Source organism: Emys orbicularis, chromosome 17 (genome assembly GCF_028017835.1).
Source record: "Emys orbicularis isolate rEmyOrb1 chromosome 17, rEmyOrb1.hap1, whole genome shotgun sequence".
In the NCBI taxonomy this organism is placed as follows: Eukaryota; Metazoa; Chordata; order Testudines; family Emydidae; genus Emys; species Emys orbicularis.
The window spans coordinates 12,645,519-12,672,085 of record NC_088699.1 but is presented as its reverse complement, the minus strand read 5'-3'; the positions used below and the strand labels follow the sequence as shown (position 1 = coordinate 12,672,085).

The 26,567-nt window shown below is 37.6% G+C and overlaps 1 protein-coding gene across 1 annotated transcript in view; it reads left to right on the top strand.

Moving 5' to 3' along the window:
- The window catches only part of KIAA0753 (KIAA0753 ortholog), a 29,929-nt gene that overhangs the window by 1,929 nt on the left and 1,433 nt on the right, over nt 1-26,567 (top strand). The window contains exons 5-19 of the mRNA XM_065418403.1: nt 515-1,112; nt 1,977-2,083; nt 2,367-2,429; nt 4,297-4,512; nt 6,744-6,954; nt 8,310-8,539; nt 10,335-10,504; nt 13,330-13,446; nt 17,314-17,403; nt 17,554-17,641; nt 18,074-18,157; nt 19,080-19,250; nt 20,327-20,408; nt 24,796-24,916; nt 25,102-25,329. Coding sequence (XP_065274475.1) covers nt 515-1,112; nt 1,977-2,083; nt 2,367-2,429; nt 4,297-4,512; nt 6,744-6,954; nt 8,310-8,539; nt 10,335-10,504; nt 13,330-13,446; nt 17,314-17,403; nt 17,554-17,641; nt 18,074-18,157; nt 19,080-19,250; nt 20,327-20,408; nt 24,796-24,916; nt 25,102-25,329 — 2,576 coding nt within the window. The remainder of the gene's footprint in view (nt 1-514; nt 1,113-1,976; nt 2,084-2,366; nt 2,430-4,296; nt 4,513-6,743; nt 6,955-8,309; nt 8,540-10,334; nt 10,505-13,329; nt 13,447-17,313; nt 17,404-17,553; nt 17,642-18,073; nt 18,158-19,079; nt 19,251-20,326; nt 20,409-24,795; nt 24,917-25,101; nt 25,330-26,567) is intronic.

The window sequence follows — 26,567 nt, the reverse complement described above, 5'->3', positions numbered from 1 at the left end:
TGTCAAGTTTGCCTGCCTACTTTCATGTGTCACCAGCATCCATTGGCATGATATTTACCCTTCTTTTGTAAAATGCTTTGAAATCTACAGCTGAAAATGAATAAATGTAAATATCTGTCTTCACCCCATCCTTCTCACTTGTAAGTACCGCCTGTGATCATTTTGCTTTTATAATGTTTTAAATATTTATTATGACAGTGTCCTGTGCCAAAGCTCTTTGGGCTAGATTTTTAAAAGTTTCTTTTGATTTCAGTTGGAGCTAGGCACCTAAATGCTTTTGAAAACCTCACTAGGCATCTAGCTGCATCTTTAGGTGTCTAGCAACCTTTAAATATCTGGCCCTTTGTTTGAGTGGGAAGGATGCTTTAGGACTAAAGTAGCTATTATCTGCGTGGTGATATGATAAATTGTACTGTGAAGGGAGCTACATTTGTCCTTATTATTTTATGTTCGAGGTGCATCATCTGTGAAATATACTCCATAATGTGGATTTTTTGTTTAATCTGTGGAACAGCTCCAGTTTAATAGGAACGTTCCTGCAGCTCCAGAGAACTTAGCTGTCAGATTCTCCAGCCCTCGTCCAATTATAATAGAAAAGCTGAAGCCACCTGATGGTCAGAGAGATCTAGGTGGTGGTGATGACACCAATTTAAGAAGTTCTGTCACATTTTCAGTCATATCTGAAGAGAAACTAAAATTGGCCATCCAGTTAGCCAAAAGGGATGTAAAACGAAGACACCTGGAAGAACAAGTGAAAGAAGCTGAAAATAAATCAGTGTTCCCCCAGACATCTGAGCAGTGTAAGAGTGAAGTATCTGAAAATCCTGCAGAGAGGAGTACATCAAAGTCTCGGACATGCTTGAAATATCATCAGCAACTTGGTCAACCCTCCAAAATGGAGATTACCAACTCTGGTGCAAAAGTGTATCTCTACACTCCAAATCAGGGCAAGTTAAAGCCACCTGTTTCAGATTCTCCGCCCACCCATGATCCAGGACCAGGGCCCAAGCCAAGACTGAAAAAAATTGAAGATAAAAGTACACAGGAAGTCAGACGACTGCAAAAAGAACTGAGATGTTGCATCCAGAAAATTGAAGAACTGGCTAAAAAAGGTGAAAGACACAACAATTATTTTTTATAGAGAGTTACTATAGCTTGTTTCTCTGTTCTTCTCCCATTTTTATGCTTTGACTTGAATCTGTGTGTGTGTGTGTGTGTGTGCGCGCGCACGCGTGTATTTTGTTAAAAGTGTTTTTTGTTTTTTTTTTTTTTTTTTTTAAGACAAAATTAAATGGATGATCCATTCAGGGTATTAGTAAGGTGGTATGGAGCCTTTTACCTATATAACATGGCTTCAAATCCAAGCCATTTTGATAGTAAATAAAACACTGTTGCCATTTAATGGCTTGTGTGAAATGCATTGGTGATGCTCTTAGACCTGTTCCTGTTGGATAGATCTTCAGATTACAAAAACCACATCACAGCTAGAATCATTGTTAGCAGTTACAGGAAAGAGACCAATGGTTGTCAGAACTCTTGCTTGTTAGAAGTGACTCATTTACATCAAGGTTGAGACACATGGGAGGTGGAGTGGTAAATTTTTTTTAGTTTTGACGTTATATTAACTCGTTTTGTAATCTTTAGCAAGAGGTTTAGAGAGCTATAACTTTCTGTACATTCCTGCCACAACTTTGTGATTTGATTTGGGAGATTATAATAGGGGCTGGTAAGATTTACCTGGATAAGAATATGTAAAAACATCCTCAAATGATACAGAATGTGTAGATAAAATAGTTTCTCTGTATTAGTTCAAGATAATGCCTTGTCAAAGTAAAGGTGCACTGTGAATTGATCTTACATGAAGGAAGCTCCCTTGCTAGGTAATCACGTATTTAGCTTAAATCAGGATTTCATCAGATTAACTGGATTGTCAAGACCTATAACTCTCTGCATTTTGCAAAAATAACACTTTTCAGAGAGATGTGAAGAAATCTTGGATCCTGATGAAGAGCGACGAGTTCGCATTAGGAGGCAGGAGCAAGCTGCGCGGTCTGCTCGGATGCTGTATGTCCTCCAGCAACAGGTAGGAACAGATCATTTTTTAAAAGGATGTATATAAAAAAATATGGTGTATTCTGTATGCAATAGAACTGGCCTGAAACAAAAGCCTTTGAACTTCAGGGAAGTTCTAATTTGGATCCAAATTTCATGGCTGGGCCTTAACATTATAATGGGATGAACCAAAATGCCATCAAAACACCTCTGAATTGGAAAGTTGGGATCTGGACCTAGACTTTACAACACAGGCTTGTCTTTAATCTATACAAGCTGGTTCTGAGTGTGATTTTTGTTTTCTGAATAAACAGGTAAAAGAAATTCAGGAAGACTTGGAGAAGCTGAGTCCTCATAAAATCAAACACACGAAGAAGGTAAGACGTATTGAACTTGGATTGAATCTTTCTGAAAACAAGTGTTTGGGATCTTGAATGATCTTTTGGTTAGTTCAGTTTCTAGGAATCCGTTCCAAAGGCTCCTGAAGTACAACATTATTGGAGAAGTATTCTGAGACTCTAAATGTTCCCATCAACCTTCTGTCTTGGATTTATAACTATAACTCAGCTGCTTTAGTTCAGGCTAGCATAATATTTGGTATATTGACTGTATAACGTCGATTAATAAAAAACTAAAGGCGGATGATGTAATTAATGCAAGTCAACCTGGGTTTTTGGAAAATAGGTCCTGTCAAACTAATTTGATATCTTTTTTTTTTTTTAATGAGTTTACAAGCTTGATTGATAAAGGTAATAGTGTTGGCATAATATACTTAGACTTCTGGAAGGTGTTTGACTTGTTGCCACAGGACATTTTAATTTAAAAAACTAGAATGATATAAAATTAACATAGGGGTATGCAGAGTTGTTTTAGCCATGTTGGTTCCAGGATATTAGAGAGACAAGGTGGGTGAGGTAATATCTTTTATTGGAACTCTGTGTAAGCTTGAAAGCTTGTCTCTTTCACCAACAGAAGATGGTCCAATAAAAGATATTATCTCACCCATCTTGTCTGTCTAATAAAATTAACATGGCAGACATTAAATGAATTAAAAACTGGCTGACCGATCTAAAAATGTAACTGTAAACCAGGAATCATTCTTGAATGGATGTTTCCAGTAGGGTCCTGCAGGGATCAGTTCTTGGCCCTATGCTATTAATATTCTTATCAATGACCTAGAAGAAAATATAAAATAATCACTGATCAAGTTTACAGATGATACAAAAAATTAGAGGCTGGTTAATAATAATGAGGACAGGCCACTGATTCACAGCAATCTGGATTGTTTGGTAAACGGGCAGCAAACAAACTATATGCATTTTAATACAGCTAACTGTTCATAGATGTATACATTTACAAAGAATATAGGCCAAACTTACAGGATGGGGGACTTTATCCTGGGAAGCAGTGATTCTGGAAAAGATTTGAGTGTCTCAGTGGATAATCAGCTGAACATGAGCTCCCAGTGTGATATTGTGGCCAAAAGAGCTAATGTGATCCTAGGATGCATAACCAGAGGAACCTGGAGTTGGAGTAGAGAGGTTATTTTACTTTACATTTAGCCCTGGTGGGACTGCTGCTGGAATACTGTGTCCAGTTTTGGTGCCCACAATTCAAGAGAGTTCAGAGAAGAGCCATAAGAATGATTAAAGGATTAGAAAACATGCCTTTACAGTGATAGACTCAAGGAGCACAATCTATTTAGTTTAACAAAGAGAAGGTTAAGGGCTGACTTGATTACAGTGTATCAGTATATGCACGGGGAACAAATATTTAATAATGGGCTCTTCAATCTAGCAGAGAAATTCAACGGCTGAAAGTTGAAAATTCAGACTGGAAATAAGACATACATTTTTAATGGTGGGAGTTATTAATCATTGGGACAGTTAACAAGGATAATGGTGGAGTCTCTGTCACTGACAATTTTAAAATCAAAATTGATTGTTTTTCTAAAAGATCTGCTCTAGGAATTACTTTGGGGAAGTTCTATGGCGTGTGTTATACAGGAGGTCAGACTAGATGATCACAGTGGTCCCTTCTGGCCTTAGAATCTATGAATCTTTTCTGCACTGCTTAAGCAGCTGCCAGATTTCATCACAAGGGTGGATACGTCTCCATCACAATTAAATGAGAGCAAAATATAGTTACTTAAATGATCAGTGAAATTCTTCTAACGATTCTCTGAATAACGTCACTTGAAACGTGTGGATATTTAATCACCCATGTCTTTCCTTTGTGCCACAGTCTCGAGCCATGTCCAGAGTGGCAGCTGCCCACAGAGGAGCCATTCGTGCCTTGCAGGTGTTTGCCACTCAATTTACTGATCAATCAGAGCAGCAGGTTCCTGCCCATTACAAGGAGTTGGGCAATCTCATTCGACAACTCTCTCTATGTTCTGCCAAATTAGAAATGGATTCTTCTGTTCCTGACATCATCATAGACATTCTGCTACAAATTGAGGTGTGGAAAGTGCTTAATTTTTCTTCAGAGCTGATGTAGAAGAGACTGGATGAAATATTTAAGTTCTGGGTGCAAACTATATATCACATGGGCGGGATAAAATATTACCAGTAAAAATATGGCTTAATAAGTGCATGTTGCAGTTGCCAGGGTTTGTGGCTATATGGCTTTCAGATGCTGCTGTAATGGTTGTAGTACAAGAACCTAGCTAGGAGATAAAGATATAGCTGCAAAATTTACTTCATCACTATGTTCCATAACCACTTTGGTTGGAGATATTTCTGCCATGTATATGATTATCAAGTAGAAGCTCACTGGGAGTGTATATGGTGGGGAAAGAGCAGCTCTAAATTTTTTAAATACTTATTTATTCCTGTTGATACAAACCAGAAACTCTCAAAATCAGCCTTACTGTTGTAACCTTTAACCCCAAGTGATTTTTTTTAAACTGATCAAGATTCTGTGGGCCACATAAAACAGTGGATTATTTGTTGTTGCTTATTTTAGGTGTGGAACTGACACTGCAGCCATGAGAGATTTTTAGAAAATATCTTAACCACCTTAAAGTATTATTATGATTACAATGTCTGTAATTTTATTTAAAGTGCTATAAACTGCCTACAGAAAGCAGTGATGATCGTTGTTGCTTCGGGTGGGGAAAAAATGGTAGGCTACTTATGACATCATGCTGGAAAAAGTCTTCTTTCCCTCTGGCAGGAAGGTGAAGGCTTTTAATCTGTTGCCCACAGGTCCACTTTTTAAGAGCGATTTTTAAATCAACTAACCTATAGGGAGATTATTTGTTAGGTAGATTCTAGATGAATATCAAATTGTCTATGTGAAGGGCCAATTTCAAGTCCTAAGTGCTTTTAGCAAGGAGATATATATCAAGTCTGGTTCTGGCAAGAATAATCTATACCAGAAGTGTAGTGGCCTGGTTATGGGGAATGTCTATTAAAACCATATCTCCTGATGCCAAGCCTCGTTCTGGAATGCCCCTATGTGCCTTCAGCACAGAAGACTTCTGAAGCATGAGTTGCAGGTTCTGAGAAAACCAAGAATAAGGCACAAAAGTTTTATCCTGTGGTTTTTCTCACAATCATGGATATTTGTTTTTTGCCCGTGTTCAATTTGAGGCCAGAGAAATCTCATTGATACTACCATTTCAGTACTTATTACGGATGAGTTACGCCAGCAAGGGATATGTTGAGCTAGGAATATACTATTTATCAAATACTCTATTTGAGTACTTGCATGGCTCCATCACCATAGTATCTGAGCACCAGTACTATGTGTCTGTAAATGTCACAAATACTTAACATGTTGGAGGCTATCTTGTTTATTGACCAGATAAGAAGGATTTTATAATGTTCGAACATTTTTGGAATGATTTCTGGACACTCAAAATAAGAACTGATGATGCCCACCAAAATGGTCAGAGCTGTTTGTTAGGAGGTAAGCAAGAAAACCACCTGACCTGTCAGAAGCTTCTCAGAGCCCTTCTCAGGTTTAAAGACCCCACTTGGTTAATTTAGCTTCTGAAGGTGATTGAGGCACAGTGTGAAAATGCACTTAAATAAAATAATGAATTCAGTGTTAGTGAAAGGTGCTGGCTTGACCTCCCTGGGGACTTTGTTCTCTTTTCTTTGGCAACAAAATGGGTACAGCATGGCAGCAGAAGTACAAGCTTCCCTGTACTATTTTCCCAAATGGCCCTAGAAAGTCTATTTGTAGTAGCGAGAGTAATTCAGTCTCCATGCCCCATTCAGTACTTGCCAACAAAGGTGTCAGTTAATGCCAATTGTGGTGGTGTGTTTTTGTGATATGAACTGGTGTCCATGTGGACTGACCATCAAACATTGAGTAGTTGTTTTAGGATTATATATCTGGGCACATTTTATAACAGCAGTTTTTAGGACTTGTCTGCTTTTTAAAATCTGATAAAATACTTTTCTTTTCACAATGGAGCTCTAATATCTGTTTGTGCAAACTAGTTTATATTCTTTAAGTGTTTATGACATTTAAATGCTCTATTACTTTAGTCAATAAAAAATGATGTAAATGATACAGGCATTTTCATGTACGATTATTACATTAATTATAATTCCAAAGCTTTTTGAGTGATAATTTAAAAAAAATCAGTACCCTTGAGCTTTGCATCTCATCAGTCTGCCAACATTAACAAACCAAGTTTAATGAGAGTTTAACTTAAATGAAAAAAATTGTGGCAGGATTTGGATTCTCTGCTGGAGAAGAAACGATCACCCAAAAAAGTGAAGAAATGTCTCTCGGCATCTCAGGGTAAATCTCCAATGAGCAGCGAGATGTTTCCAGCCAGAGAGCAGATTGCATCTCCAAAAAATGAGAAGAAACCACCCATCTCAAAGGAGCGACTTGGACAAGAACAGAAAAAACCTTCAGTAGCTAGGAAACTCCTGACTGGTATGTGCTCTGAATACTTAATTAAAAGGATTTCATTGGTTAATTTATAAGCCGCATAGTGATCAGCAATGACCTGTATAATAAATTTTTTGTCTGAGGAGCAGAATGGCCCATTCATGGTACAAGAGTGTCTTCTTGCTCATGGTGTGCTTGCCAGAACCCTGCAGCTTTGGTACACAATTCCTTCAATGCTTCACATGAAATGACAACTTGTTGCCATAAGAGGGTTCTCCAGCTTCATGTACCAACTTAAACCTCATTATTTAACTTATTTTAAAAATATCTTTGCCATACTATTTTTAACTTTTTTATTTTTGCTTTGGAGCACAGTTGGATTTTCTTCTAAAGAGACCCTCCAATGTCTATATTGCAGTATATATCCGAGGTGATTCTCTACTAGTTGATTCTAATGATGTATATAAAATACATCTAACTATCTACATAGCTATTTATGAAATACATTCTAGTGGAATATAAGATTACCCACTGTTGGGGAATCTGCACCATAGATGCAGCAATGCCTGTACACAGTTGGATTGAATGAAAGGTGGTGTCAAAGCTTTAGCTCAGAATTTCCTTGGTTTTGTGTAGGCTTTTGAGAGCGAGACAAAAAACCCAAGAACCTCTCTCTTAATTATAGGCTGTTTTCCCCTCGCACAGTAACTTTATGCTTTTCCTTCCTCCTAGTTTCAAGGCGTAGAGAAGAAACATTAGCTTATGGGTAGAACAGGGGACTGGCAAGCTGGAGTTCTGAGTTTTATTTCTGTCTTTACTGTGTGACCTTGGGCTAATCATTTAACCTTTCTGTATACAGGCTTCATAACACTTTCCTTCTCTATTGTGAGGTTTAATTAAAGCAGTTTGATACATCCTGAAAGCAGTCCAAACTATAACATTAGTATAATTATATGTAGTGTCTTCCTCAAAGGGTTGTTTCTTAGAGTAGCATATTCTAACTTCCTTTCCTTTCTTACTGAGAGTATAATCTGTGCGATGATCCTGTTTTTCATGAATTTAAAGAGCGCGCATGTCCCTAGTTATCTACTGAATTTCATGTCTCCTGCTGCTAGTAGTGTTTGTTGTCTCTTTCTAGTCCTCAAGTGGCCTTGAATACCAAGAATCTTTCAAGCATATAAACTGCTTACTGAAGCAGAGCAGAGAACCAGCTTGTGTATTATTTGGCAAAGGAAACGTTTGGAGTTTACCAGCGTGGTGGTGGTTGTTTATTTGTAGTGCATAGGAGTCACAGTCATGGACCGGGACTCCATTGTGCTAGTCTCTGTACAAAGACAGAACTGAAAGTCCCTGCTCCAAAGAGCTTCCAATCTAAGGTTTATTTTTAATTATTTATGTAGATGAAGATCAACAGGTTGCAAATATTCCATTGGCACAGAAGCTAAGCAGTCATGCTGATTTATCAGATCAAGAATTCCAGCAAGAGCACGACCCACACACCTCAGACAGATATGCAGTTTTAAAAACAAGTCAGGATGCATTGATGAGAGCTGGAGCTGTGAAAAAAGCCCCTGTGCTTGAAAGTGGACCTTTGAAGAAGAAAGGTGTATTATTACCTGCCAAACAACAGGTACAAATGTGACACTTAAAATAATGTACCCTTTCCTCTTCTCTTAAGGGAGCTTTAAGTTAATATAAGGTACTGTTAAAGGGACACCATCAACATGAAACCAAGTAACTTTCAAAAACTAAGTTAAAAGCGGTTTCAGACTCTTCATCTGCCTCTGAATGTCCCTATCAGATTTTGTCTTTATAACCACATGTTCCTGTTTTTAAAAATAGTTTTTTCTGTCCTCTGTTGCATTGTGAAAGCCCCATGGATGTAGAAAAAGCTAACTGACTACCAGAAATGTGAAACTGACTATCTACAAAGTATTATCAAATGCTTTTAGTAAATGCACTGGGAAAAACAGAGAATTCTGTTTCATGTTGGCAATAGTAATAGGTATACATTTTCATACAGAAGTATGGTTGTCTTTTTTTCAGTCAGTGGTGTCCCGTTAGCATCCTTAATAAATGTAGTTGATATGGAGTGATGGAGGAAAGGGAAGGGCTTTAACATTGCCTTTGAGGTAGGTACATTCAATTAAAGCCAACTGCTTTCAGCTGCACTAGTGTAAAGTTCCATTCATTTCAGGGGGAATGGAGAACACTTGGCACATTTCAGGAGGAAGCCGGTTGGAGTCCCTGGGAGGCTTTCTGTTGATTTCTGTGTCCATCGGATCAGGTCCTAAATGCTCTACCCTCACTCCAAACACTGAAAAAATTACCCGATTACTCCACTGGACCTGGATGGCCATTCCTGAGTCTGAGTGTTCTGCATTTCCTTGCTGCTTGGTTATTTCTGCTCTTGTGATCACTTAAAAAAACATATCACTAAAAAAGCAGCATTACCACCAGTTGGAAATAAATTGCATAACTGGAAATAACATATAACAATTCTGCAGAAAATTAGTGTGCAAGTAAGTGTTTGTATGGTATTTGATTTGTACTGCTGTTTTTCAACTTGGACTTAAAGTTGAAATATTTCATCCCATGACATTAATGATGTATTTATTAAAATAATTATTTGTAATTATATAACCACTTACTTGTGTTTTAGTAAATGCCATTTGCAACCAGCAGATGGCCTCCTTGGTGCAAGAAAACTCATTCATTCTTTTTGCATGTTACTGACATTTCCTTCTTTAAAAACATTCTAAAATGCCCCAAAATTGAAAATAGATATTTTTGGATGCATTTATGGATGGATTTTTTTTCTCACTCACCTCAGCCTGAAAAATCAGGAGATTTGGTGTAATTATATATATTTGTTCTTACTATATTAATATCCGTGCGGCCTGTGAGCAGCTAGGTTAAGCATTTTAATAATTCATAACATGGTGACTCAGTCCATGTGTTTCAACCAGACGTCAGGATAGCTCATACCTGTGAGTGAAAAATAGCTTTCAGAATTTACCCACTGTAGAACAATTGTCTAGTTTCTTAGCCTAGTAAATATAAACTTAGCAGTGTTTTAGTTATGCCACTCCCTTCTGCAGAAGTCCTAATAAATCTCTAAATAGCTCTGCTCATGAGCAGGCCCAGTACTACAAATATCCCATATGTAAAAAGCCCTTACTCATGCGAATACTGCCACTGAAAACAATTGGATTGTTTGCATGAGTAAGGGATGCAGGATTGGGCCCACACTCTATTTGGGTGCATTCATATTCTCATTAAAGTCAGTATTAAAACCTCCATTGACTTCAGCTCTGCAGAATCAGTCCCTTAGACCTGACCCTAAGACAGAAATTCTGATGCACAGTGCAGAATATGTATTTTTAAAAGTCTGAACATCTTTTGAATGTTAATAGGTCTTAAAGGGAATCCGTAAGCTTCCAAGATCGAGACCTGTGCAGCCTCAGGCAAAGCATGCCCGGTTTCAAGAGACCACTGTAGCTTTCAGGCTAAAAGAGAGCAAACCACTTGTTAAGGAGAGTAGAATACCGTGGGTACCTCCAAATCCTACATCCCCACCTGCTTCACCTAAACGGTACGTTAACATTCAAGTGGGACAGGCATTTTATATTTGTAATGTACAACTATATTTGTAATGACAACTAAATATTGACAAATTTTATAAGTGTTTGTATACAGATACTAGAAGTCTAAATACTAAAATGGCTGAATTTCAGTGCCTGGTATTAAATGAGGATATTGATATAATAGGCATCACAGAAACTTGCTGGAACAATGATAATCAATGGGACACGGAAATAGCAGGGTACTAAATATATAGGAATGACCGATTAAGTTGTGCTGGTGGGGGAATGGCACTAAATGTGAAAGAAAGCATAGAGTCAAATATAGTAAAAATCTTAAAACGAATCAAACTGTACCATAGCATCTCTACGGATAGAAATTCCATGCTCAAACAATAAGAATATAGCAGTGGGAATATACTTTCAACTACCTGACCGGGATGGTGATTGTGAAATACTCAGGGAGATTAGAGGGGCTACAAAAACAGAAAACCAGTAATAATGGGCTATTTCAGATATCCCTATATGGATTGGGCACATGTCACCTTAGGATGGTATGCAGAGTTGGAAATTTCTAGACACCATTTAATGGCTGCGTCTTGGAGCAGCTAGTTTTGGAATCTACAAGGGGAGAATCAATTCTGGATTTAATCCTAAAGGGAGCACAGTGTCTGGTCCAAGAGGTGAATATAACTGGACTGCTCAGTAATAGTGACCATAATGTAATTAAATATAACATCCTTGTGGGGCGGATATGTCCAAGAAACCTACCATAGTAGCATTTAACTTCAAAAAGGGGAACTACACAAAAATGAGGAAGCTAGTTAAATGGAAATTAAAAAGAACAGTCATGAATGAAATGCCTGCAAGCTTCATGGAAACTATTTAAAAAACCATAATAGAGGCTCAAACTAATAGTATATCCCAAATAAAACAAAAACAGTAAGCGGTCCAAAAAAATGCCCCCACGGCTAAACAATAAAGTAAAAGAGGCAGTTAGAGGCAAAAAGACATCCTTTACAATTTGGAAGTCAAATCTTCGTGAAGAAAATAGCAAGGAGCATCAACTGCCAAGTGAAGTGTAAAAATATAATTAGGAAGGCCAAAAAAGAATTTGAAGAGCAACTAGCCAAAGGCACAAAAACTAACAGTAAATATTTAAGTACATCAGAAGCAGGAAGCCTGTCAAGCAGTCAGTGGGGCCACTGGATGACTGAGCTGCTAAAAAAAACCACACAAGACAAGACCGTTGCGAAGAAGCTAAATGAATTCTTGGTATTAGTCTTCACCCCAGAGGATCTGAGGGAGATCTCTACACCCAGCCGTTCTTTTTAGGTGACAGATCTAAGGAACAGTCCCAGATTGAGATGTCACTAGAGGAGGTTTTGGAATAAATTGATTAATTAAACAGTAATAAGACACCAGGACCAGATGATATTCTCCCAAGAGTTCTGAAGGAACTCCGATATGAAATTGTAGAACTACTAACAGTGGTATATAACCTATCACTGAAATCAGCCTTTCTATCAGAGGACTGGAGGATAGCTAATGTAATGACAATTTTTTTGAAAAAAGCTCCAAAGGCCATACTTGCAATTGTAGATCGGTAAATCTAACTTCAGTACCAGGCAGATTGATTGAAACTATGGTAAAGAACAGAATGATCAGATACATAGATGAACACAATGTGTTGGGGGGGGAGGGGAGGGAGAAGCGTCAAAACAGCTTTTGTAAAGGGAAATCATGCCTCCCCAATCTACTAGAATTTTCTGAAGGGGGTCAAGGAACATGTGGACAAGGGTGATCCAGTGGATATAGTGTACTTGGACTTTCATAAAGCTTTTGACAAGGTTCCTCATCAAAGAGTCGTAAGCAAACTAAGCAGTCATGGGATAAGAGGGAAGGTCCTCTCATGGATCAATAATTGAATACAAGATAGGAAACAACCTGTGACTGCCAGAAGCAAGGACTGAACAACAAGGAATGGATCACTCGAAATAGCCCTGTTCTGTTCATTCCCTCTGAAGCATCTGGCCCCAGCCACTGTTGGAAGACAGGATACTGGGCCAGATGGATCATTGGTTTGACCCAATATGGCCATTCTCATGTTCTTACACATTACAGATTAACAAGCAATGTCTGTTGATTCATTGCAGGGTCCAGGAATAAATGCTTGAATAATTGATTTGGTATAGAAAACATTTTTTTTTAAATGCATGTTTTAAATAGTCATCATATTTTTAATTGATATAAATTATTTGAAGTTTAATTTAGAATTTGATAGAATGAATATGAGATAAGCTTTTGAAAAGTAGATCCTAACATGGCAGGGCAAGTTCTGTTACAACTTAAATGTGAGTCTTTGAATTTATTTCTCTTTTCCACTATTTAAAAAATGTTAGCTAGACTTCTGTGAACAAGTGATACTTTAATGTGTTGTAGCTAACTAGGACCCTGCAGTGGGTTCCATGTGGGCGTAACTCTGCTTCTGCATGGAGCCCATTGCAGGCCCTATGTTGAGAAAAGGGAAGAAATTCAAGGCTAATGTTACCAGACTTCTCAGGTTAATGTCCATTTTTTTTAAACTCAGGTCCTGGTCCTGCAAACACTTTCACACATGCTTAAGTTTTAGAGCATGCCTCCACCCCTTCACTTCAGTGGGGTTACTGATGTGAGTAAACTGAAATGTGTGCAAGTTCTTGCAGGACTGAGGCCTAACTGAGTCAGTTTTTGGTATAATAATTTTGCCTGCTATGAACAGAACTCTTTTTCATTAGGAAAGTGGGAATGCGATCTCAGTAATATATATATTATATATAATTTTCCTCATTCACAGTGCTCCTTGGGGATACATGAATGCTAGTCCCAAAGCTTCCAGCAGAGAACAGTCAGCTTTGCAGAAAGAGGGAACCGAAGAAGAAAGATTAGGAGCCATTGAAAAAGAAGCTCTCAGGTTGGCCTTGGATATCCTTTATCCAGAAACGCAAACAATAATATATTATTTTTCTGAATATATCTTTTCTTTTCACTTTGTGAAATTAATTACATTTTGAGGGTAAAATAGTTAATGCTTTTTAGTCAGGCAAAAACTGAATTAAGGCCACTTCTTCATACAAAGGGCTAAACCACACCACTTTTTTAAACCGTCCTACGGGAACCATGGAGTCATCTTCTTGTGAGGGAATAGGAGGAGTCTCTCCACTCTCTTTCTCCCGCCACCCCAGGAAGGAATCAAGTTAGGCCTGCAGCTCACTCCCTACCTGCCTGATTGGAGGTAAAGGGCCTTACACTCTCATTCGCTCTCCTTTGAGCCCCTCCCAGCTGTCAGGAGATTCTTCATTTTTCTCCTCCTCTTCTCCCACAGGGTGGAGGGAACCTGGTAATTCCTACACAGCACCTCCAGTAGTGGCCCCACTCTGAGGACTGCTCCACAATTGGCACTAGGCTCACTTTCCCTGAGTACAGGGATACAGAGATAGGCAATGTTGTGTTAGATGGAATATATGGGCCAAAAATGTCAACATAACTCAGTCATTGTTCAACATTAAACCGTGTTAAATAAGGTCCAGAGTTTGGCGAACAGAGACCTCAGCCTGCTTAGTACCATGGCATAAACACCATTAATCATCCTTTTAACCTTTTATTAAATATAAAGAAAAGAAGGAAAAATAGTTAAAGCATATGAAATGTAAAATAGTAAGTAAGGTTTTCACTTTAACAGCATCTCTTATTCCCTTTCCTTAGCTGGAGAGATTTTAAAAGAAAAAGAGCCCTCTTGTTTGACAGTCTCTTTGATGATGTCAAAGATGATAATAACTATACTTTTGGGGAAAACCGAAGACGCTAATTGAGATGGGCTGGAGCTGTCGTCATTGCTGCTGTTAAAGTCTGATCAAACACAGTTGGTGTTTGGGATTCTGCTGGAGCTAGCAGAGGTGGTGATGTCATCTGGGTCCCTCTCTGGTCCTGTCTGATCAGGACATCACTTGGGATTAGGACAAAGAGGGTCTGGTGATCCAGGAGATGGTGGGGTGGCAGCCATAATGGTGAAGCTTGCTCCAGCAGCCTCAATCTGTTCTTCCATTTTTTCCCCAAAAAGGGAGTGATGCATTGAATAGCTTGTCCACTCATTATTTCATTGGCCAATTAGGCCTAATATTTGACACACCAATATTGATTCATTAATTTTCGGATACAGATTTTCTTGTTTACCAAGCATGATCTTAACACAGTCCTTGAGTTACCTCAGTACGCCTTCTTGTTTGGACTGATTCAGTTTTTCTGCCTCTTTTGTACCTTTTCCCATCAACATTTATTATAGATTATTGTGACATCTTATGAACTTTCACATAATTTTTACAGTTGAGCTCACAATTAGAGTAAATTTGTAGGCCTAGTTATCAGAACATAATGCTCTTTATGAAACAATTTGATCTAGGATTGGATGCTTGTTCATAAAATCAGTTACAAAGTTTAAGGATATAGAAAAAAAGAAAAGAAAAAGGTGCTTGGTTATAATTTAAGGTTTGCAAATTCCTTATCCCAAAATTGAGATTTGCAAATCTTACTTGATCAGATATTACAAAAGTTACAATTAAACCTTTCAGATATTAACATAGCTTAAGAATTTACAACTCACTTCATTTGTAGCTAAAAGAAAACTTCAAATGCAGCAGTTTTAAGTTGTTTCTAAGATGTTTAGAAACAACCCATTTCTTATCTCTTCTTTGGCTGTGGGCCCAGAATGGATAAGCATGGCAAAACTCACCCCCTCTTTTGCCACTTACACAATTAAAGCTGTTCATTTACACAAACCATGAAAATTTTATGCACTAGTGGTTAAGCTTACTTACTCAGGGGGAAAAACTTTAACCCTGATGGCATTCTTACCCAGGTGCGTTGCCTCCTTTAAAAAGAAGCAACAAAGTTATGTTGTTTTGGAGCCACTTTTGCATTCCTGAGACGTTTGCAACACGCAAAGGCGTTAAATTCACAGGCATTTTTAGTCTGACAGAAGTTGCCCACCTGTTTTACTATTGATATTTGTGAGGACAACATTGGCATTATGGCAACTTAACCCATTCTGGGAGTCTAACCTGCAATACTAGCACGGTGCTGTCTTAAATGCAGAGAACAACAACAAAAATCATTGACATCAAAAACAAAACCACCAGAAAACTGCAAAAACAACAAAGGAAAAACACTTCATAAACAAAACAACGGGGAAAAACATTGCAAAAACATAAAACAACAACAAAAATCACAAAGTTTGGTGTTGCAGCAGCCCTTGGTTCTGTTGGTTTGAAATTAAATTCATAGTCAATGCAGTAGCAGCCCTGAATTAAGCTAGCATTTTGTGAACAAGAGAGTTATCCAAGATGTTATTTCAGTAAATGTCTTCTATAGCAACTTAACCTTCAACAATTTAAAACACTTAATTTTACCTCTTTTTTGCTTTTGCTTAAAAATACCTTTTCATTAAATCAGCAAAATTATTACCAATCACACAAACTGCAAACCTCAAAATAAAAGAATAAAAAGAAACCGAAAGCATTTGTTAAAAAGATGATTAAACAATTAATAACTTAAAAATACAGAGATTAATTGTTTTAAAGCTAAAATATTAATAGTTTGCTTTTCATGCTTACCTCAAACAAGCTCAACACATTTAAGATTTAAAAAAAAAAAAAAAAACTAACTTTGAAATCGTTTGTTTGCCAAGATGCAAGTTTCAGAGCATGTATTAACCCTTTAGGCTCCACATTGCAGTGCCAAAAATGTATTAGATGGAATATATGGGCCAAAAGTGTTTGTTTTTTAAATAAAACCCAGTCACAGTCCAACATTAAACAGTGTTAAACAAGATTTGGGGTTTGGCATACAGAGACCGCAGCTTGCTTAGTACCATGGTGCAAACACCATTAAACATCCTTTAAACTTTAAATAAGCATGGAAGAAATCCAGACTGGGTTTTGCAATTAACATACTAACTAGATTAAAGTAATCTTGAATATGTGAATTTAGCCCACCACAATAAGGAAATTAAGGTCAAGATTTTCAAATATGCCTAATGATTTTTTTTGGTTGCCCAATATGAGACACCTTAAAGGATTTTCATGGGGCAGGTATTCAGCACTTTCTGACATTGTCTGCTTTTATGGGGACTCAACTTTGGGTCTCAACAGTTGAGGCCCCCAAAATCACTTGTCCCTTTTGAAAATCTTGGCCTAAGGATTAAAATTTCTAATCTGTTCTTAACATACCTAGTTGGTGCAAGATGTGTCAGAATCTTCTGTACCATGTCTACTATAATATTTAATGAAAAGAGTGTGTTAGGAAAGCTGAGGAATTATAGGGACAAAAGAAGGCCCGTCATTATGTATTTGAAAGTAATAATAATACCTATCACTGTCATGCCATCTCTGGAACTTATTGTTCCACAAATATTAATTGATTAAGGCTCTTAACACTGCTGTGAGGTACGTAAATGTTATTATCCATCTTTTAGGGTGGACCAAAGCCACAACAGAGGTCATACGCTGTCAATGTTAGAGCAGGGTTTAGAATCCAGGTTTCTCAACTTCCACATCTGTGCTGTGTCCACTAGACAACTCTGCTTCTGAAACAAAGTTTCACTTAAAGATGTTCTGGGAGACAGAACAAAGATTTTCCTTGCCTTAAACTTAACATATTTAACTTCTCATTGTTGATTCTTTGTGGAGGTTTTCATTTACCTTGAATTTACATCATTTCATTAGATAGTCTATGCAAACATGCATTTTATTTTCTTAACTTCTGTCTTGCTGTTTTATTTCTGAAGACTAGCTTGGCTTGATGCAGAAACTTCAAGAAGAACGAAGGAACTAACGGAATTTAGTAGAGAAGAAATGGAGAAAATACAAAAATTGAGGTAATTATCCAGTTTAAAGGTGTCATGCAAGAAGCAAATTTGGTAGCAGATCTCTCATGTGGCCCTGTTTTCTTAAAGTGGGTTTATGTTCTTTTGTCGCATCAGATTTTCACTAAAATGCATCATCACTTTTTTTGTTTGTTTAAATAGGTTAGAAGGTGCTTCTCCTACACAGCTGGCAGACAAGGTGGAGAAAGCAGTTCGGGAGCGTTTGGAACCTCTCTTGGATAAAGCACAGGTAGTGCAATCAAAGCTTATGCTGACATTTTGAAGAGTCTCTTAGATTTAGAAAACATTTGTTATGGGGAAAGCAAATGGCAGGTCGCCTTAATTTGATTAGCGAAAAACATGTGCAAAATTTTTCACCCAGTCCAAACAGTTTTTAGACATTCATTTGCAGAATATTTTTCTTCTCAGTGTGGTCCTTGACTATTGGAATATATTTGCCATATCTGCAGTAAAATTAATGTTTTTCCTGTTATCTTGTGGCCAAGCAGATAAACTGGAACATGGTTTTGAATAACTATGAGCATTCCATGTTAAATATTACTGGTATTGATCAGAGTATATTAGGAATTCGTGTTATAGCTTTCCTTAATAACATAATTAATTTGTGCTAATACAATATAAAAAGTATTTTATAAACATTAACATATTTCTGTTTCATTAGAAAGTCAATCTTTCTTTGGAAACAAACACTCGTTTGAAGGATTCTTCGTTTATAAACAAACTGTCATCCCAGGCTGCTGAAAAAGTATGTTCTGTTTGGATATAATGGAGTAAAGCTGTTCAAAATGCATGATGATGTTTTCTCTTGTACATGACATGAAAAGGATAGGACATTAGATTTGATTTCCTAAACTGTAGCTTATGCCAATGGAAACTAAATAGAATGACCTCTTTAATTAGGGTGTTGATTATACAAACGTTTTTTCCGTTGACGAGCTATCATGTTTTAAATATACAAAGTGTGAATTCATTAAACATGGAGAAAATGGATATTAAGTGTTTTTTAAAAAAGCAAAATCATTTTCAGAAAATTAGTATATAAGACTATTATCGACATCCTTTCTATGTATAGTATCTGATCCAAAATATTTCACACTCTATGGAAACATTAGAAAAAGTAATTGAGATATAGAACGGTATAGCTAGGAAAATAGCCCTGTTAGAGCAAAGTTATCCAGCTAAATGGTCACGCTAAGAAGACATAATTGAGATTTACTTTGGCTCTGATCCTACAAACACACACGAGTAAAGCTAAGCATGTCTGTAAGTGTTTGTGTTTTAGTTCTAGTTCTGTGGATTCCTACGGGATCCCTGAATTTGGGGAGTGAGTGGATCAACTGTCCTAAATTTGAGGGCCTGATCCTTCAGCATGCTGAGCTCCCTCAATTGGCTTGGGTGATACATTTTTATAGTGTCCTGTACATGCTGAATTAATTTTACTAGCTCGGCTTACTGTCTGTGTGAAAGAAAAGTATTAAGAATGTAATTAGATTTGCATTAAAGGAAGCAGTTGAAAGAAATGACAGCCCATTTATCAAAGCTAATAACTGCTTTTAGAAATTTGAATTATAGACATACATTTGAACTGGCTTCCTCTGTGTATGTGTATATGTGTATGTGTATATAAATAAAAATAAATGTTTGTTTTGGGGTTTTTGTATCTATAGGCTGCATCCAATGCAGATATGCTGAGTGAGAAGTTATTGGATGATCTTTTGGAAGATACAGCTCAGGAACTCTGGAATATGGAGCAACACAAGAAGATGCAAGCTGAGGCTGTAGCCATGCATGACAGTCCTAGTCTGGAAACAATGCTGCAAAGAATGGAAGAAATCGAAGTAAGCAAATGTCTAAGTGCTAGTTGTTTGCAACATTGTCAACTTGTGCATCTGTCCATACCTTACAACCTGAGCCGGTACATTCTTTTTTTTTTTTTTTTAAGCAAGGTCTTACTAGGTCAGAACTTGGACGAAAGGTCTTGAAGGAGTGTCTACATGTAACAGAAAGTAGAACTGTTGATTCTATATGTGACGCTTTCCCTCTGAGTCCGTACTGGACCAATGATCAAGGAATAAGAGTAAGGATAGTCCAGTGATTAAGGGGCTAACTTTGGAGTTGGAAGACATGGGTTTCCTGCTCCATCACACTTCGTGTGTTTCTGTGTCTCAGTTCCTCATCTGCACAATGACCGTAATTGTGAGGTCTCAGATACTACAGATATAGGGGCTATCTAACTAAATAAGCGAGAGAAAGTCCAAGAATGGTGCTAGTGCTGCTCCCTGAGGTATCTCCTTTAGAATGAGATGAGTTATTGAAGTCAATGGAACTACTCCTCTGAGTAACTGCTCACCAATGAGAGTAAGGGGTTTACAAGATGTTCCATAGTGTGTAAGCTAAACTGCTGTATCTCCAAGTTATGGTCAATTTCACATAGCAAGAAAGTAGAAATGAGACTGGAACCAGAAGCTACTCAAAGCAATTGAAGATGAATATCTGTAAAAATAGCTACATTAAAAGTACAGCTACATTACAAGTAAAGGTAAGGGGACTTACAGACTGGCCATAGGCCCTGATCCTGCAAATACTTATGCACTTGGTAAAATTTATTGCTGTGAGTAGTCCCATTGATTTCAGTGGGACTATTCATGGTATTAAATGTTTGTACATCCTATGGCTCAAATCCTACAATCTGCAATCAATCGACTTACAGTGCTGTACTTCAATCAAGATATTTCCACGAAGATTATTTTTTCTGTCTCTATTATATTTAAGAAGGGTATGGGGGGGGGGGGGGGGGAGATTTATAACCTGATCAAAATGGGTCATTGTTTGCTTGTCCATCAAGTTATCACCTAGTACAGTTGAACTGATTAAATATCTGTTGGTTGATTAATTTTGTACATTTTAAAAAAAGAGATACCAAGATGCGGTTCGCAGGAGATTTAATCAGATTGTCTATGCTGATTCGGAGTTCTGGGCACAGGAAGAGAAAAGGGGTAAGTGTTGGCTTTTTTTTTTTTTTTTTTTTTTTTAAATACAACTTATTTTTGCTGCAGTCTCTGTTTTAAATGTTAACGTCTCCTAACCAAAATTAGTAGATTAGATTTGATAATATAATCAAATAGCACCATTTGGACTTAAGTATGTTACAAACACTGTATCAAAAGGAATGTTTACAAACTGTTGCTTTAAAAATTAATATCTGAAAGCAGGAGAGGCTAACTGAGAAGCTTGCAAGCTAAAGTACCAATCTTACAATTGGCTTTATTTGAATGGATCTGATTGAAGTCACTGAAGCAGTGTTTGGATGCAAGAGTCTGCCTGTGCGATCCAGTTGCAGGACTAGGGCCTGAGTCTTAACAGGGGATGTTTGATGTTGATTTAAGTGAAGTTTGGTTTCTTCTTCCAGTTATTCTTTGACAAAAATATAATTGATTTTTTTTTTTCTTAGTAGCACCGGTATTCTTTCCCTTTCTTCTTCTCAGTGTGGGTGAAACTTGCAGTCTGCCATGCACAAAATCTTAGGAAATAGGTTCCTCCAGGCCTCCCCCAACTCCGCAATAGTAACCACCACCTATGAGCTACAATAGCATGTGTTTTGCCTCAGGTCCTGGCCCTAACACTCTCTCCATTCCAGCCTAATTTGAACAAGAACAGAGCCCATCTCTCCAGTGTGTAAAAGGTGTGGAGATCCCTATTATATGATGGTTTCTCCAGGCACTCTTTCCCAACCCCTCCCACACTGTGTAATATTGTGCTAACATGGCATGGAAGATAGGAATTTACCCTGTTGTTATAACACATATCAGTTACGCTGGGTGGGCGGGGAGGAGGAGGAGGCGGCAGTGTGGGGATCAAGATAAGTCTGGTTAGCACTGCTCCACTATGGAGTCGTGATAATGACTTCATAATTGAGGTACTCTTTCCATTCTAAACCCTGGTTTTGACCCCCTTCTAATTTACCAGAAATAAAGTAGGCCTAAAACATTTTGTATGTAGTCCCAAACCAGAGAGGATGTTGTGTTTAAATGTTGGTTCTCAACATTTTTGTATATTCTGTGACCTCATCCCTTCTTTGTAAATGTGAATCTTGCAGAGTTTCCATTGGATCTCTCCAAAAATATAAGATATAGTGGATTTACTGACCACCTTCAACTTTATTTCTCTATTTGTCTTTTCTGACTTCTGCTTGCTTATTTCTAATTATTTTCACTTCTTTTCTATTGATCCATTTGTAACCGAGTCTGACTCCCTTTTCTGAAGCTTAATTGGTGGGTTTTCTTTTATTCTTCAGGCCTCCTTTTTCATACACCATTGCCAGAAAGGACAAGGAAAAAATGAAAATAACATATAGATGCAAGTGTAAACACAAGGTTTTTTAAAAAGAATTAAAAAACACAGACCTGGATAAATCACTTTTTCTCTCTTCTTTCCTCTTTGCTAATCTGTTTCAGAATTCTCAATGATTCACACATTTCAAGGTCAGAAGGGACCATTATGATCATCTAGTCTCACCTCATGCCAAACACAGGCCAAAGAACCTCACCCAATAATTTCTCCGCCAAGCCCATGACTTCTGTGTGAGCTATAGCTCTTCAGGTCGAAAGAGATCCAGTCTTGATTTAAAGACTTCAAGTGATGGAGAATGAGTTCTCAGCACTCTTTTAACAAGTGATGTTTTCTGTGATCCTCCAAGAAGGCAATCTGTCAAATGTTCAAGTTCACATTTTAGCTCAGACATTCTTAGTCATATTCCAGAAAGATCTAGTTTGCCTTCTCAAAGCATGCTTAACTTCTGAATGCGCCAACACTTGACTTTAGTCTTTCTGTAGTTTCAAACATTGGGGAGAAGAATGAGATCCTGACCCATGCCATATATTATGCAACGTGCTCTTTGAGTGGATGAACTTTATCTTGAACTTCTCTGAAGCCACCTACTTTGTGAACAAATACAGCTCCTGGCTCTAATTTGGATTAGTTAAAGCCGGTGGGATTCTGACAGGGAAAGGAGTCCACTTCTGAGAGGGATACACACAAACTACAGTTGTTTAGAGTGATTTGTAGAATAACAGTTCTGTTGTTAGATCCATGTGTAACACCTCTTCATCCTCAGACTGAGCAATTACTAGAGCCACTTCATTAAACCTCTTTTGACACCTCTTGAAGACGCATCTGTTGCCATTGTGATTGAGAAATCAATTTCAAAGCCTGTAAATCCCCCTGCACTTTAGAGAACAAAGCCAAAACTGGGGGGAGAGAGTATTTTGTATGGGTTCATTTGACCATGGATTAATTTATGCTGTTGCAAGGGAATCCAGTTCCCTCTATATACCCTGGCAATAATCCTTCTCACTCCACTCCAGCATATAAAAATATTATTTCTAGTAGTAGAAAAGTTCAGAGTTCACAGTCTGAGACTATATCTGTAAAACACAGCAAACACTCTCACTTGATTTATCTAACGATTCTTCCCCAGGAAAGAACAAATGAATATTTATTGTCATATTGGCTCTTCTCCTCCCTCCTCTTTTAAAAAAATAAATAAATAAATAAATCAAGCAATTTAAATGGCTCCGATTCCATAGATCTGTCAGGTATATATCATGTCCATGCAGCAGTGAACAAGACGATGCATTGGCTGTCAGTGTAGGTTTTCTGTCAATGCAAAGAACACTGTTAAATTAGTCATTAAGTGTACAGGTTTTTTGCCCCACTCATTCTTTCACATAAATCAAATGATGGAAAAGTTATAAAAACGATGGAGTTAGATTTGTTTAGGAAAAAGTCGAATTCTCAGTTCTTGTCCATAGATCGATCTATGGCAGGGGTAGGCAACCTATGGCACACGTGCCAAATGCGGCACGCGAGCTGATTTTCAGTGGCACTCATGCTGCCCGGGTCTTGGCCACTGGTCCGGGGGGCTCTGCATTTTAATTTAATTTTAAATGAAGCTTCTTAAACATTTTAAAAACCTAATTTACTTTATATACAACAATAGTTTAGTTATATATTATAGACTTATAGAAAGAGACCTTCTAAAAATGTTAAAATGTATTACTGGCACGCGAAACCTTAAATCAGAGTGAATAAATGAAGACGCGGCGCACCACTTCTGAAAGGTTGCCGACCCCGATCTATGGTTTAACCCTGAATTGCTACATTTTCTTTATATCAGAGTATACTGCCCAATGTGCTTCTATCATGAGTTATTAATCTTTCTTTTTTAAAAAAAAATCACCTCAAAGATTTTAATTGAACATTCACAAATATTTTCCTCCTTACTTCTCAGTAATAGAGAGTAAAAAATATATATATATAATTGCCCAGACTGATACTGTACAGTAGAACTTCAGAGTTGCGAACACCTTGGGAATGGAGGTTGTTCGTAACTCTGAACAAAACATTATGGTTGTTCTTTCAAAAGTTTACAAATGATCATTGACTTAATACAGCTTTGAAACTTTACTATGCAGAAAAATGCTGCTTTCCCTTTATTTTTTTTGTAGTAGTTTACGTTTAACACAGTACTGTGCTGTATTTGCTCTTTTTTTTTTTTTTTTTTGTCTCTGCTGCCTGATTGCGTACTTCCAGTTCCAAATGAGGTGTGTGGTTGACTGCTCAGTTCGTAACTCTGAGGTTCTACTGTAGCTCTTCATATCAGAAGAGCTTTTTAACTGGGTGAAGAGAGAACCTGAGGGATGTTAGCAGGAAGCTGTTTGCTAAAAAAAGTTAGCTTTCCAGACAAACACTCCTACTATTTCCCACACATATTGATCCTGATTGTAGCCCCACTTGCCTCAGCCAAGTAGCAATAGGGAGGAATTTGGCTCGTGATTTCTCTCTCCACTTTAGTTTCAATATAGGGTCAGGTCTTCAGCTGGTGTAAGTCTGTTGAGCTATACCAATTTACACCAGCTAAGCACCTGACCATATAGGGGTTGATCCTGCACCAATGGGAGATTTGCCCTTGAATTTTCTGGGAGGAGGCTTGGGCCCATAGTGACTTCTTAGGAGCTATGCCATTTTACACCAGGTGAGGATCTGGGCCCAATTGTTTTAGTTTTATTTCCCCTCTCCATTTACTGCCAATCTCAATAGATTGGTTGCCAAGTAATGTAATGTTTCCTATCACCGCTTTAGAAATACTCAATGAGTTGTACTAAAAGTGACATATTCTAAAGTGCTCGCGTTTGAAACATTTCGTTCTTTTGAAAGTACCCCCTTAAATTTGTAGCTTAGAGGCTCATCATTGGTAACATTTTTCTTCATTTCTCCAAAGGACTTAACTTTGGAAGGGAGCTATGCTTATGGTGGGGACTTCTCTACATTTAGATTTTTCTCTCCCAAAGAAACATTTTTTTAATGTTGTTTTCTTCCTTCTAGAAAGAGAGAGTGCATCAATAGAGAAAAGGCCTGTGTCTCCTCATCCAATCCAAATAACCAAATTGATAGGACACAAAGAGTCACAAGTGGATATTGTATTTGAAAGACCTTTCGATGGAAAGTGAGTAGAGAATTTGGTCATAAACTAAAATGCTCATGTGCTTTTACTGTGGAGATATATGTTTTCCATTAAGAGTAAATGCCCCAGGGAGTGTTATTTAAAGAGGCTTTGTGGCTTTAGGTCATGTGGAAAAGGACATTAAAACCAAGAAGTTCTGGTTTATTGACTGTTTTTTGTGTTTCCAGTGCTATTGAAGAAGATGGGGAGGTGGAAGAGAAATTGGAGACTGGAAATGACATTTGGCAGCCCTTGACTCGCAATATATCTCAGCAGAAGGAGCGCTGCGTTTTTCTCTCTGTTCCAAAGCGCATGCTCCAGAACATCCTTGATTATAACAATAGATATGAGCAGCACCTGAAACTTATTTCTCATGAGGCAGTAGGGCACTTCAATCCATGGCGCATTGCTGAGAGGTACATGAACTATTGATGTTTGATTTTGTGAAGTAAATGTGTCAGTTCCAGACCTGTCTTTCTGTCCTTACTTAGAAACACACAGGGGAAAAATGGGCGGTTTAAATTCTGAATTGAAAGCCAGAACACTTAAGACAGTAACTACTGCGTTTTTTCTCAATGATCCTTGATGCTTGTGGACCTTTAAAGTGTTCATAGAAAATTAAAGGGAGTGATAGCAGAATATCTTAGAAGAGCAATTATTTTTCATGTCTTTCTATAGCATACAGCAGTACCACAGAGCCAGCTCTGTCATCTGTGTGAAATATAGATTGGTTTAGACTATCTAAAGGAGTCTAAGCCAGAGGGGTGTGTAATTCTGTTTCCACTTCACATCATTTTGTGAAAATCTGCTCTTATTGCTGTAGAAATCTGTATGTGGAAATTTACATCTTCTGCTTTCCTTATCCACTTCTGTCTTTATGCAAGTCCCAGTGGTAAGGCTGGAGAACCTGCTCTGGAGAGCCTTGATCCATTCAACTGAGACTATTTAACAACATGATTGTCTTTTGCCATTTGATTAAAAAGCAAACATTGCCTTGCTAGCTGTAAAAGAACAGCCAGGCCAATGATGGGTGGAAGGAAGGAACAAGCTTTTTATATATTTATTAATAAAAAGTCAATCAAGGTATTAAAAGTAGCAGAGAACACATTGGCAACCTTTAATTTTCACAAAGGAGGGGCTGGATGGTGCTGTTTTTGGAATAACAAGAGAAATACTTTAAAATGGCAGCTGCCTTATTGTAAATTTCACTGAAGAAGAGATTCGAAAAAGGAAATATTTTGTAGAGTACATTGCTAGGTATATAAATAGTGTATGGCATAGCTGGATCACCACTTAGTCCTCTGCAATGCAAACAAGAGGTAAAGTAATAAATAACTGACTATTTGCTGCTCATTCCTTAGCAAAGAAAAAATGTTTATTCATTCTCTCCACGTCTGCTAAATGAGGAGGGAGGTGGAGGCTGAAAGGTTACAGTATAAATAAAAAATAGCCATCCCACCAGTGAAGTTTGAATAAGCATTTTTGGTTTGCTAAGTAACAGGTTCAGCAAGTAAACAGTGTTATCTGTTATCATTTCCTAAGCGTGCCTCAATGAATGTCCAGCAAAAAGTTCTGCCATTTCTCCCCAGAATTTATTTTCGGTCTGTGAATGCGTCATTCAAAAATCAACTACCAATAAGTCTGTGTTGTGATC